The sequence below is a fragment of the Rhincodon typus genome, chromosome 24, assembly GCF_021869965.1.
Source record: "Rhincodon typus isolate 14 chromosome 24, sRhiTyp1.1, whole genome shotgun sequence".
NCBI lineage: Eukaryota > Metazoa > Chordata > Chondrichthyes > Orectolobiformes > Rhincodontidae > Rhincodon > Rhincodon typus.
Genome location: NC_063355.1, coordinates 21,335,343 through 21,349,070, shown reverse-complemented (window position 1 = coordinate 21,349,070; position 13,728 = coordinate 21,335,343). Strand labels below are relative to the sequence as shown.

Here is a 13,728-nt window from a genome sequence, read left to right as displayed (position 1 = left end):
TTTGAGACGAATGCTGAGATTTGGAGATTCAGCTTGACATTGATAAGTTATTGCAAATTTAGCTTTTCCAACAAATCTTCCACAATAACCCCCTTTCAACAATTTGTTTAGAATATTCAAGGCAGAACAATGAGATATTGCTGGTCTACATTTAGACATTACTATTCGGCTTAAAGAAACAATGGGAAATGTAAACTGAAATAAAAGACCCTGAAATGATTATTCTTTTGTCTATTGTCAAGTGGGAAGCAAGTTGACTTGCTTCCAAACTTCTGCAAATGTTGATCTGCAGTAAATCACCAGTAGTGAAAAGCAGCTGATTATGATAATTCTTCAATCAAGATTTCCTCCTTCACTTTTGGGAAGTGTTTTCTGACAAATGCACAGTCTAATCACTGTGAAAATTGTTGGGAAATTCATATGTTCTAAAGACTATGTATAGCATTTCAGAAGGACTGAACCAAGCAAATTTTCATGAACATTCTTCCTACACCAAGAACAATTTGTAACTTGTGTGTAGAATTAAAAGTAAAAACAAGTATCATTCCAGTCAGTGGTGCAATGAATTCGAATGACATATGTCTCATTTATTTTATCAAAGTTATTAAATATTAGACTTAATTCTTCAATTGAATTGAAGACAAAAATAAAGTGCATTGAAAATCTGGAATAAGGTATTCCACTGTGAACTTCCTCTTTTATCTTAGATAACCATATAAGTTAATGTTCTTCATGGGAAGTGGAGTTAAGATATGAAATATGACAGCGTGATGTACTAATAAAACACTACAAAGGCATGGTAAAGGACCATACTGCTGCTCTCTCATTAGAGAGTTGATGTAACTTGAGGATTACCACAGCTCAGGTGAGGGAAGAGGTTGAGAGGAGACTCCTTCATGGTAACCTCGGCTGGTGTGGGAATTTAACTCATGCTGTTGGTGTCAATTTGTATTACAAATCAGCTATCTAACCTACTGAGCCAACCAACTGGGTAAGTCGGTATGCATCATCACAAGAAGTGACGTAATGTCACATGTTCTTGGTCTCTCTTTCAGCCATGTGGCAAGATGATGCCATGTGAAGCTGTTTTTTAAACAAAGCCAATGTTGTCTGTCCCTGAACAGCCTCCGTAAAAATTATTTGGTAGCACAAGGCCAAGAATATTGCTCTAGGTAGTGGACATTAATTTCAAAATTTTTGCTATAAGTGAAAATTTAGCTGAATAAACCTCAACTGATCAATGACAAATAGGGGAAGGTTGGATGATCAGTTTCGAATTTGCAAACTAATCAATTTTTGACTCAAACAATTAAAGACTGGGCTGATAGATACCAAATACCATGTTGCAAGAAAGTGTTCTGTCTTAGAGAGAACAACAATCTGTCAGGGCCCTCTTCTGTCCAAACACACCCAGCAGATGGCACCCATTTTTCTTGATAAATTGACAGCAGCCCTGTGGGGGACAGGTCCCAGCAACAAGGCACAGAAATGACAGAACAAAACTGCTGAAACAATTGAAAGAAAAATAGCATCTGTAAATTAATTTGCTGTTAATTCACCTGTGAAAATGTGACCGAATGCTATACAACCTTTTAGTCATTCTGACAACTGATTAGTTAATACAAATGAAAATGAATTTGCACTGCTTAAAAGAAAACAACAGATTTACTTTGTTAATCTAATCGAAATGACCTTTTTACAATGGCTGCGCTATCATTCAGTGACTAGCTAATTATTATTCTTCGGGAGTTGTCATTTACCTCTCGGGAACCACGTGTCCGTGCAACAATATAAAGGGCAATGTTTTGAATACATTAGTACCTCGTTCCGCAGCAGATTGCCTTGAACTTTCTAAGAGCAGTTCCTCTGTTGCAAACTGAGGCTGCTTTAGAAGCAATACACTCCAGAGGGCAGGCAGGAGCAGTGCAAGGCTCAGTCATACAGAACAGTTATTACATCTACTCAGAAAGGCAGAACATACCTGAATCGTGGCCATTCCAAGCTCCTGCCCACTCAGGATCCTTCCGTTCTCCAGCTTGGCGATTTGTGGGTTGTCCATTTTCAGGAAGTCGGTCACCAGCTCTGTAATGTCCACCTGCCAGTCACTGCCTAACATATAGGCTAGCTGCCCACCTAGGTCTGAGGTTTCCGCTACAAACTGCGTAAGGACCCTCACCATAGCACGTTGGTACTGAAGAGTACATCCTCTCCCTTTTTTGTCATCATCATCCTCGTCATCACTGTCTCGCGTTGGCCTACCAAAAAACATTGGCATAAATTTTCCTGGCTTGCAGCATTACAGTTCATAGTCATGTACACATTCAACAGGTAGTACAGGACATAGGATTTTTAGCTCTATTGGTAGCTGAAATTATTCAATTCACAAGCATCGACCACTTGTCTTTATCAATGTGAAATCTCAGAATTCTTGGTGAAATATTTCATTGGCATCTGATTTAAAAGCTCCACGTGAAACGTGTGTTGTAACAGGCACAGAGTTAATCAATTATTATCTGGTCACTCTCAAAAGTATTTAATGCACATAAACAGCGCAGCATGTTTTGAAATAGAATGGACAATATTTCCTCTTAAGTGCTTTCAGCTACATCATCAGTAAAATCGCCTTGGAATTAATTCATGTTGATACCAGGGAAAATGAAAAAAAAATGCAATTTGTCTTACAGATTTAGTACAAGATTATTTGGTTTGCTCGAGGACAGGGTGTAAAAGCAGTATAGGATATATGTATAAATGGTAAATTTGAGCTTCTGCTGGCTGATTTGTTTTACTTATTTAACTATGGAAATGAGACCTTTTACAGGGTTTTTCTTAGACATGCCAAGATGAGGAGTGTTACTAATGGGAATTGATTCCAAACGCACCCAGATGAGGTACCTGAGACCTAAATCTCCCTTATTTTACCTAGAAATAAGCACTAAGATGCATTACAGCTTCATAGAAATACATCTCACTGTGTTAACATGATTCCATATATTACACCAGTCACCTTTCTGATCTGCACAACTTCACCATGATAGCAGAAACTTTCCAATTGTGAGATAGTGCTCAAAGGGAACTAGTTAGATAATTTCAGGTTGAATATTGGGCGAAGGCAATGAATTTTTCAGACTCCGCCTCCTATTTTTGCTCCAAGTCTGGATGATATGTGGCTTGAAAGGGAACTTACAGGTGTGGGTGATTCCATGAAATGTGCTGTCCTTGTCTTTCAAGGTGGTAGAGATTGCAGGTTTGGAAGATACTCTTGGAAAGCTGCAGTGCATCTTGTATTTACTACACATCGATGACAACGTGCATCAGTGGTTAAGGCAGTGAATGTTGAAGGTAATGGATAGGTTACTAGCGGAAGGGGGTTGCTTTATCCTGGTGTCTAGATTCTTGAATAAGGTATACTCATCCAGGCAAATGGAGACAATTCCATCACAACAACAAAATAAAACAAAGAACTGCAGATGCTGGAAATCTGAAACAAAAACAGAAATGGCAGGAGAAACTCAGCAGGTCTGGCAGCATCTACAGAGAGACAACAAAGTTAATGTTTTGAGTCTAGTGACCCCTCAGTATTCCTTCACAATCCTTACATGTGACTTGTAGATGGTGAACAGGCTTTGGGGAGTCAGAAAGTGAGTCACTTGCCAAAGGATTCCTAGCCTCTGACCTGATATCGTAGCAACTGTATGCATATGACTCGTCCAGATCAGTTTCTGGTCAATGGTAACTCTCAAGATGTTGATAGTTGGGGATGCAGCGTTAACAATGCCATTGATTGTCAAGGGGAAATGGTCAGGCACTTGAATTATGTTAATGTTACTTGCCACTTGTCACACCAAGCTTGGATATTGTCCAGGTCTTGCTGCATTTGCACATGGACTGCTTTAATATCTGAGTAATGAATGATGCTGGACATTGTGCAATCATCAACAAACATCCCTATTTCTGGCCTTATGATGGAGGGAAGGTCATTGATGAAGGAGCTGAAGATGGTTGGACCTAGGACGCTATCCTGAGGAAGTCCTGCACAGATACCCTGGAGCTGAGGTAACTGACCTCCAACAACAACAATCATCCTATTTGCCAGGTATGACTCCAACCAGTGGACAGTTTTCTCCTGATTTCCACTGATGTCAGTTTTGCTAGCACTCCTTGATGTAATACTTAGCAAAAGATTAGTCTGCAGGTACGAAAATTAACTCAGAAATGTAACAGAATATTATCATTTATAATGAGAGGAATTGAAATCAAAAATAGGGAGGTTATGCTTCAGTAACACAGGTCACCAGTAAGAATTCATCTGAAGTCTTGTGCACAATATTGGTCACTTTATTTAAGAAAGATTTAAATGATTAAATGTTTAGGATTATAGCTATCAGGAGGTGGTTCTGAGAAGGTTTACTGGACTCGTATGGGGAGTGGGCAGGTTATCTTAGAAGGAAATGTAGGACAGGTTAAGCTTGTATTCCCTGGTATTTAGATGAGTAAGTGGCAATTTTACTGAAACATAAAAGATCCTGAAGGGTATTGACAAGGTAGATGTGGAGAGGATATCTCCTCTTCTGGGTGAATCTAGAATTACAGTAACAGCTTAAAAATCAGGCTTCACCCATTTTCAAACAGAGATTAGGTAAAATTGTTTTTTCTTAGAGGTCTTGAGTCTTTTGAATTCTTTCTCAAAAGGTGTGGAAATGGAGTCCTTGCATATTATTCAGGCAGTGGTACATCTTGCTAAGCAAAGAATTGAAATGTTATTGAGGGTGGGTGGCAATGTGGATTGAATCTATTGAATGCTGGAGCATCTTGAGAGGCTGAATGGCCCATTAATTCCTAATTCTAATTCTATATTTGTATGCTCAGAAAGCCTCAGTGGAAAAAATCTTATTCCATTGTTAGTGATTCTTTCTCTCAGCATCATTGTTCACTTACAACTGTTATTACTATTGTTCTGTGTCTACTCAGTAATGAAATTACAGCTGGATTTTTTTTTAGGTCTCTTTACTTCAAAATCATAGTTAGAATCATAGATTCATGCAACATGGACAGAGGTTATTTGTTGCTTTATGTCTGAGTTTATGTCTGCTTGAAAAATCTATTCAGCTATTCCACTCTCTCAACCCCAACTCGTGGTCTCAATATTATATTGTATAGAACTAAAAATATAAAAAGACCTATTTTTATTTCCAATTTTCTTTCTCTCTGTACAACTCTTATGGAAAACCTCAGTGCTACAAATCAATGGGCCACATAGCACAGTTCCACTTTCTCATGTAGGCCTGTTCATGCTGACAGTCTTGAGCAACTTTAGGTGATCAGGCCTCTCTGATTTGTAACAATGCCTAGTGGTCCTTCTAGATACATTTCGCAATGGGAGTTAAATTGTGTAATTAAGGGATTGCCAATGCTAAGGAACATCTCACACTAAACTGTCTCAGATTATGACAGCTTTGAATGCCAGACACAAATTGCGATCTTGCAACTTCTTTCATTTTCCTATATGCAAGTTTTAAAGCTGAGAGCCGGAGCATAATTGAATCATATGTGAAGATATTAGTAGGTTGATTAAACTAAACTAGCTATCACACTGGCTGAGAGAGTGCATGTGGCTTGTGGTAAAAACCTTTATTAATAAATGACCCACATCTATTAATGGCAATATTAAATGATCCTGTGTTTTATGCTTTGATCAGAACTCTCAATCAAATTAAATCCTTGGTGTTGCCTCACACCATAATCAACTTAGTCTCCAATTCCTGCATAAAAATACAATAAAGGTTTGTAATTATGTTTTCCATAGAATTTTACAGTACAGAAGGAAACCATTTGACCCATTGTGTCTGTACCAGCCCCCAAAAGAGATATCCAGCTAGTCCCTTTCTCCAGCCTTATCTGCATAGCCCTTCTAACTTTTAATTACATTTTGGGAAAATCTAACTCCCTGATAGTGAGTGAGTTACTGTTTAAAAACTCTAAATTCCAACAGTAAGCACAAAAGAATAAGATCAAAATTAATGCAGAAAAGAATCACATTTTGAACATCCAATTATGAACTGGAAGATGTTAAGTACAAATGTTTACTTGATAATAGGGATGAAGCTGATTGAAAATAGAACAAACAGTGGAATCTCATGGTGTCTTTAAAAGCACTTCCCAGGAACAGCACTGTAATATAAATAAGATATGAGGTTTTGGGGAGAATTGATACAATACTCAGCATCCTGAGAGGGAGAGAAAAGCCTGCCTTCTGACAGGCACATTTCATCATCAATACCCCTTGGATAAGGAACAGCGTTGCAAACATCTGATACCTTAATTCACGCATTTTATAGTTTGAACTTCTAGATTTGGGATTATAGCTTTTAGTTTGGGGATTAAAGTGTTAAATGTAAGATAAATGGGAGCCTCTGACTGTAAAAATGGTAACCAATCCTGAAGAAATGCAAATCAAACAGACCAAGGGTAATTCCAATTTAGTGCTCACTTAATAAAGTCAGAAGTAGAAAAAGAGTAAACATAAACATTATGATAAAGCAAAGGGATCTACACTTAATAAAAAAAATAGATTTTTTATGCAGGTCCAAGATGGAAAGAAGCTAAAGTCTTATCTGTAAACAAAGGAGATCCTTGGTGGGACCAGTTAATTTGGAGAGAGGCCAAATATATTCTTTAAGATATAAATTCATTCATTTAAGTCATAAAGAAAATAGAGTTGTTTTGAAGTTAAAAGGTGATTTTTACTTCTGCTTGAAATATCCCAGGTAGATGATGTTAACTTGGAGATGGGCTGTGGGAGTTAGGCAGGGTGTTTTGGATTAATTAGTAGCGTGTGTTTTTGTTCACAGAAACAGACAATCGGCGGTTCTGTTTAGGACTGGACAGAGACAACTGCAGCTCACTGAGTGAAGACGGCAATGGGGATAAATATAATTCAGGCCTGCACCTTAAGCAGAGAAAATACTGACAACACTATTCACCTCAGAACGCAAGACAAAGCTTGAGTTTAGTGCAGAGACAGATTTGTGAGGGAAAAGTAATTGGATGGTTTGCCCAGCATGGAGCTAGAGGAAGATGACTACATGTGGATAAATATCAATTTGGACATAGTACAAGCAGGTTCTTAATGACTTACCAAACACAATGCTTTATTTGTGGTGTAGACTGAGGGTTAAATGTTAGGTAAAGCAAAGATGGTGATGGATGTAGGGATCTCATTGCACCTTGTCAATTAGCATCATAACATCATGGCACATGATAAGGAGATCAGACTCAAATTGTTAACCAGTATTTATAACTTGGCAGTTGTTTGACAACTACTGGCTTCTGTCTGGAGAAGAAAGTCACTGATGTTAAGTAAAGACATCACAAGAACAGGCTTTTTGCCTCTATTTCATAGCTTCACTTGAGATGTGTCAACTTCCCATGGAACTGTACAAAACTAGTCAAATCTATGTGTAATTTCCAGAACATTTGATGCTATGGGATAATTGGACAGGACACAAACACATAAGTACGACCACATATTTCATAATGGTGAAATATTGAAACAAAATACAACAACTAGAAGTTTCATGCAGACTGCAAACACTTGTAAAAGAGTTTTAAGATTAGGATCAATAAATTATCAGTTGAAATGTGACACCTGAAGAGTCACATCTGCAATGCCCCACCACACAGGAGAAATGCCCACATTTGGTAATAGCAAAGAGGTACAACCTGTTATCTTTTATTACCGCGAGACATTAATTATATGTATAATTACAAAATTTTATGACAGCATTTATCCTTGAAAATTGATGTAATCCAAGAAGTCAAGAGTCTCCACCAAAACATTCTTTCAGAAATAATATCACCACAATATTTTCTAAGGGAACATGTGTACTGTAACTGAGATAGTAGGAACTGTCGATGCTGGAGAATCTGAGACAACAAGGTGTAGAGCTGGATGAACACAGCAGGCCAAGCAGCATCAGAGGAGCAGGAAAGCTGACCTTTCAGGTCTGGACCCTTCTTCAAAAATGAAGAATTTCATTCAGAAAATTCAGAATTTCTGAAGAAGGGTCCAGACCCGAAACGTCAGCTTTCCTGCTCCTCTGATGCTGCTTGGCCTGCTGTGTTCATCCAGCTCTACACCTTGTTATCTCTATGTGTACTGTAACTGTCTGGTTTTCTTGGCTAGGCTGAATGTGTAGTCAATATGTTTTAGCCACCTACATGACAGTGTCCAGAAATCTATTGTTCAGAGACACCAGTTATCCATAGAAATCTTTGAACAGACCCAAGCAACTCAAAGCATCATTTTAATACAGTATTTTGGGAGTGGAAACTCACAAGATCAAATAATTGGATCAAGAAAAAAAATTATTATTGCTATGAAATATCTTATCACTGCTTTATGCCTAAGACAAATATCTGGAAATGTAATGTTCACCGGTGTGGTTAGACATTGACATCATGCTATAACCAGAAATTTCCAAAATCCTAAAATGACTTGGTTCTAAAGCATTGAGACTGGAGATGGAACATTACAACTCTAATTTTAATTTAAAATATTGCCTGAATGATTTGATATAAAGTATCCATTCACTAAAAATAATAACACCCCTTTTTTATGTTTGCTGAAATAAGGAAATAGCTTGGAGTAGATGTGAGGTATTAAGGGGCGATGATGTTTTTATTATTCTGCTCTCCATCTTCAATACCATTTCAACTGAACTTAATTAATAGGCAATAGAAAACGATAATGCCATACCACTCTTACAGCCATTCACTTTGAGGTCTATAGCCCATGGGTCCAATAAAGCATAATATGATTAACTGAACTGAAGCACACTTCATAAATCTCTGGCCCTTTACTTTTATTAAAATGTTTGCATCTGTTTCTCAAAGTCATCTGTTTTTTCTTACATTTTGCTTATTGCCAAAATAATCCCTAATCAACTGAAATTAGAACCAGAGAAAGTAATAATGGAGAAAAGTTATAGTTTAAGGCTCCTTATTTGAATGCATGTATTGTTAAAAAAAGTCACGTGGAAGCACCATCAGAAATAAGTATCTATGACTATAGTGCTAATGCAGAGAAGTAGTTATATCTCAATATTCAAGAGTCATAGAATCCCTACAGTTTGGAAGCAGGCCATTTGACCCATCGAGTCCATACCAACTCTTTGAAGAGCATCTCACCCAGACACACCCTACCTTATCCCTGTAACCCTGCATTTTCCATGGCTAACCCACCTAGCCTGCACATCGTTGGACACTATTGGAAATTTAGCATGGCCAATCTACCCAGCCCACACAACTTTGGACTTTGGGAGGAAATGGGAGCACCTGGAAGAAACCCACACAGCTATGGAGAGAATGCGCAAACTCCACACAGACAGTTGCCCGAGGCAGCAGTGCTAACCACTGAGTCACTGTGCCACCTCATGTATTTGACATTTCAGAAGAACAGGCCAAAAGGAATGGGAGGTGTGTTAGCTTTGTTAATAAATGAGTGTATTGGTGCAATAATGCGTAGTTACATAGGTGAAATAGATCATAATGTGGAATCAGTCTGTTTGGAAATAAAGAGTAGGAGTCACCTATAGAACCCCAAAGAGTTGCATCACTGTAGGATAAAGTATAAATGGAGAAATAATGGAAGTGTGTAAGAAAGACACTACAGTTGTTATGATGATTATAATCTGCATATTCAGTGGAAAAATCAAATGACTAAGGGTGGTATGGAAGACAAATTTGTAGAGTGCATCAGGGACTGTTTCTTAGAGCAGTACATTGCAAAATGTACCCAGGAACATGCTATTTTACATCTTGTAATATGTCATAAGGTAGGATTAATTGATTAATTTCTTGATTTATACTTTGTCCTACAGTGAGGTAACTCTTTGGCGTCCTATAGATGAGCCCAACCTTCCTCGTGGCTGCTTCAGCAGCAGCTAAAGCCGAGGTGGGTCCAGGCCTGGGATTTGAATGGCCCGGGTTTCCCTTGAGGCTTCTGCAGTGTCTTTGTGGTAGCACGTTTGATCTGCTGTGGCCTGGGATTCCTTTAGGCGGCTTTAGTGGTGTTTTTGTCAGTGTCAGCATGGGTCTTTCTGTGGTAGTTTCAGTCAGTCTGTGACTCCATGCAGCCTTTTCTTCAGCGTTTTGGCCTGTCTGGCATGGGATTCCAATGCAAGGGGGTGAGGTCAAGTTCTCGAGCCCAGAGATGTGAAAGGGACTAGGTGGACTTTGTCTTAAACTCTCTTTTCTTAAAAATTTCTCTTTTTTTCTGGTTATATTATAGTGGAAGCACTGTTATTCTGATATTTTTATTTCTTTATTTTTTAATTTTTTACAATTTTTTTTACTTTTGAATTTCTGAAATGCAGGACTTTTTGTTTTATTTTTCTAATTTTTTTCCCTAAGGTTTTGTACTCAAGAATCTTTAACTAGGTACCCATGTCCTTAGGATAGCATTGTAAGTGGTGACTTGTAAACTTTTCACTGTACTCATGTTAGTCCATGTGACAATAAAACTAATCAATACCCGTGACCTCCTTGCCTTACTATTCCTTGTTTCAACCCATAGTTATTCCACATCATGACCTATCTAGCCCATACTGTAACCTCTATCACTACTCATAATTAAGGATCCTCAAGGCATATCAATCACAGCATGGTAGAATGTCTCACATTCCGGTCGCTCAATCTGAACAATCAACCTCATTTCTCCTCCAGCATTCTACAGCCCCAACACTCCCACAACCCCCCTAACTATAGCATAAATGCTGTCCCCCTCTACACTTCATGTCAGCTCTGATGAAGAGTCATCTAGACTCGAACCGTTAACTTGCCTTCTTTCCATGGATGCTGTCTGACCCACTGTGATCTCCAGCATTTGTTGTTTGCAGTACAGATTCCAGCATCTGCAGTCATTTGCTCTTACAGGGTAGAATGTCACATTCAGTTTGAGGGAGAACAACTCTGGTCTCAAATAAGGGCAAGTATAAAAGTATGAAAAAAAGAATTGCCTAAAGTGATCTGGGCAAATAGATTTGGGTGACATGCTCTTTATTCCCCTCTTTATCAACTCTTCCATCGTCCGCTGATGGTTCCTAAAAAAATTCCCAATCCACCGCCCCACTTTGCCACTTTGCATGCCTTAGTTTTTCACTGGATTCCCTCCTTGACTGTATTTAAACATGAGCTCATTTGGTCTGGGACGAAGGAATAGATTTGTTATCGATGTTATGGCTAAATGAGTGAATTAAGGTGAAGGCTATCCAACCCTCGTCACCAGGGAGCTTTACAAATTGGGGCATCCCATCTGGAACTGTAATAATTTTGGGGAACCTTGATTGATCACTTCAGAGGGCAGTTAAGAGCGAACCACATAACTGTAGGTCTGGAATCAAAAGAAATCTAACCAGGTAAGAAGTTTCATTCCAAAAGCACATTAGTGAACCAGATGGGTTTTCACAACAGTCTGATAATTTGATGATTACAATTATTGATCGAAGCATTTTTTTAAAAATCCAGATTCATTTAACTAATTGATTTTAAGTTTCCCCAGTTGCAGTGGTAGGATTTCACCTGAAGTTTTAATTATCAATGCTTTCACCTCACCATTATGGAAATACCATGCCTTGTCCTGACACTATTCTGGTTGGACATCAAAGTAAAAAGGCATATTTTTAATCAAGGGTCATTGCTTGATAACGTGAAGCTGAGCTGATTTTCCTTCTCCTTAGCACTACCCCACCCCATTGCCAATCCAACTGAGGTGTGCCAGCTCAGCACAGTCCTGACATTTCTGGTGTGTGCAGTGCAGGGCCAAAGCAAATGGAACATTGACCGAGTGAATGAAGGAGGGAGCCAAACAGTTTAGTTTAATTGGGCATGAACTAAACAAACACAACAAGACTGTGAAGCAGCTCATAAGGTTTCTGATTAAATCGAGCTCTGTTCCAAAACAACAGTTTAGAGAGGATGCTCAGCAGCATATTCTATTTATATGACAAACACTGGAGACATTTACAACTGAAATAAAAGTTGATTACGACAGCCCAATTGTTTTTATTGTAAGTGGCAATTTTAACACCACAATTGTGTCCGCAGATCTTTGTAAAGGAGTGCAAACACCTGCTGTCACTTGGTAGAGAAGTCAGCAATCTGAACAACCTGAAACAATGGCTGTAATTTTCACTCTGCTGCTAATTCTTTCTTCGAAACCAGACCATTATAAAATGTGTTGTCTTGATTTACAGTTTCACAGTAAAAACAAAGCATAGTTCTCACCCAATGTGTTTTTTGTATGAACAACAGGTGGAATAATGTCAGGCTTAAATGGAATGTCTAAATTCACACCATTCTTTAAAAGTTGGCAGTGCACTGGAATGGCTTTCCTCAAACTTTGGTTGCCATCAGCAAGCTTTCCCTCGCTCCCTTTAACTCCTCACCCCCATCTTTTCTTAATAATCCGTTCACCTGTCTTGGGAGGGTGGAAATGTGAAGTTAAGAAAAAAATAATGAAGCTTTGCAATCCGTTCCCTTGTTTGTTCAATTCAACTGTTGTGAAAGAAGACAGATGAAGGGGTTGATAATGCCAGCATTTTGTCCAATCTGACTGGCAGCCTATTTCCTTTTTGCTGGTTTGGAGTCAAACCAAAAGGACTGCAGCCAAACAGATTTCTAGGCAGATTTCTCTTTTCTCACTTATCATGTTCTTTCACTATTAAATCATCTCAAGGTACAATGTAGTTTTATCTCTTTGTGTAGATAGGCTACAAGGTAACAGGGTTGTAAAACTGTTAACGGCTCACACTTCATCTTTAGCATCCAACAGTGCAGTAACAAGTAATTAACGGCTTGTTCAAACTTGGAATATATACCAATATACAAGCTAATTAGTGTTTAGTCATCTTTGTAATTACTAATTAGGGGCTTGTATAAATAATGTACCAAAAAATAACTGCTACCCTTTGAAGAGCTTCAGAGACATAAATGTTATGTATAAACTGTCTAAACTATTGAAACATAAAAGCTGTAATTTGATTTAGAACACAGGAACACAAGAACACAAGAACTAGGAGCAGGAGTAGGCCGTCTGGCCCTTCAAGCCTGCTCCGCCATTCAATAAGATCATGGCTGATCCTTTCGTGGACTCAGATCCACTTTCCCGCATTCTCACCGTATCCCTTAATTCCTTTATTGTTCAAAAAAAATCTACCTTTTTTTAAAAAGCGTTTACTGAAGTAGCGTCAATTACTTCACTGGACAAGGAATTCCACAGATTAACAACCCTCTGGGTGAAAAAATTCCTTCCCAGTTCAGTCCTAAATCTGCTCCCTCTAATCTTGAGGCTATGCCCTCTTGTCCTAGCTTCACCTGCTAGTGGAAACATCCTCTCTACTTCTATCTTATCTATTCCCTTCATAATTTTATATGTTTCTATAAGATCCCCCCTCAATCTTCTGAATTCCAATGAATATAATCCCAATCTACTCAGTCTCTCCTCATAAGCCATCCCCCTCAACTCCGGAATCAACCTAGTGAACCTCCTTTGCACCCCCTCCAGTGCCAGTACATCCTTTCTCAAGTAAGGAGACCAAAACTGCACACAGTACTCCAGGTGTGGCCTCACCAGCACCTTGTACAGCTGCAACATAACCTCTCTGCTTTTTATTTCAATCCCTTTAGCAATGAAGGAGAAAATTCCATTTGCCTTCCCAATTACTTGTT

At 38.6% G+C, this 13,728-nt stretch overlaps 1 protein-coding gene across 3 annotated transcripts in view; it reads right to left on the bottom strand.

Moving 5' to 3' along the window:
- si:dkeyp-14d3.1 (transmembrane protein 132D) overlaps positions 1-13,728 on the bottom strand; it is a 909,489-nt gene that overhangs the window by 43,816 nt on the left and 851,945 nt on the right. For all 3 annotated transcript variants that reach the window (XM_048611779.1, XM_048611782.1, XM_048611780.1), the window contains one exon: positions 1,982-2,255. In XM_048611779.1, coding sequence (XP_048467736.1) covers positions 1,982-2,255 — 274 coding nt within the window. The remainder of the gene's footprint in view (positions 1-1,981; positions 2,256-13,728) is intronic.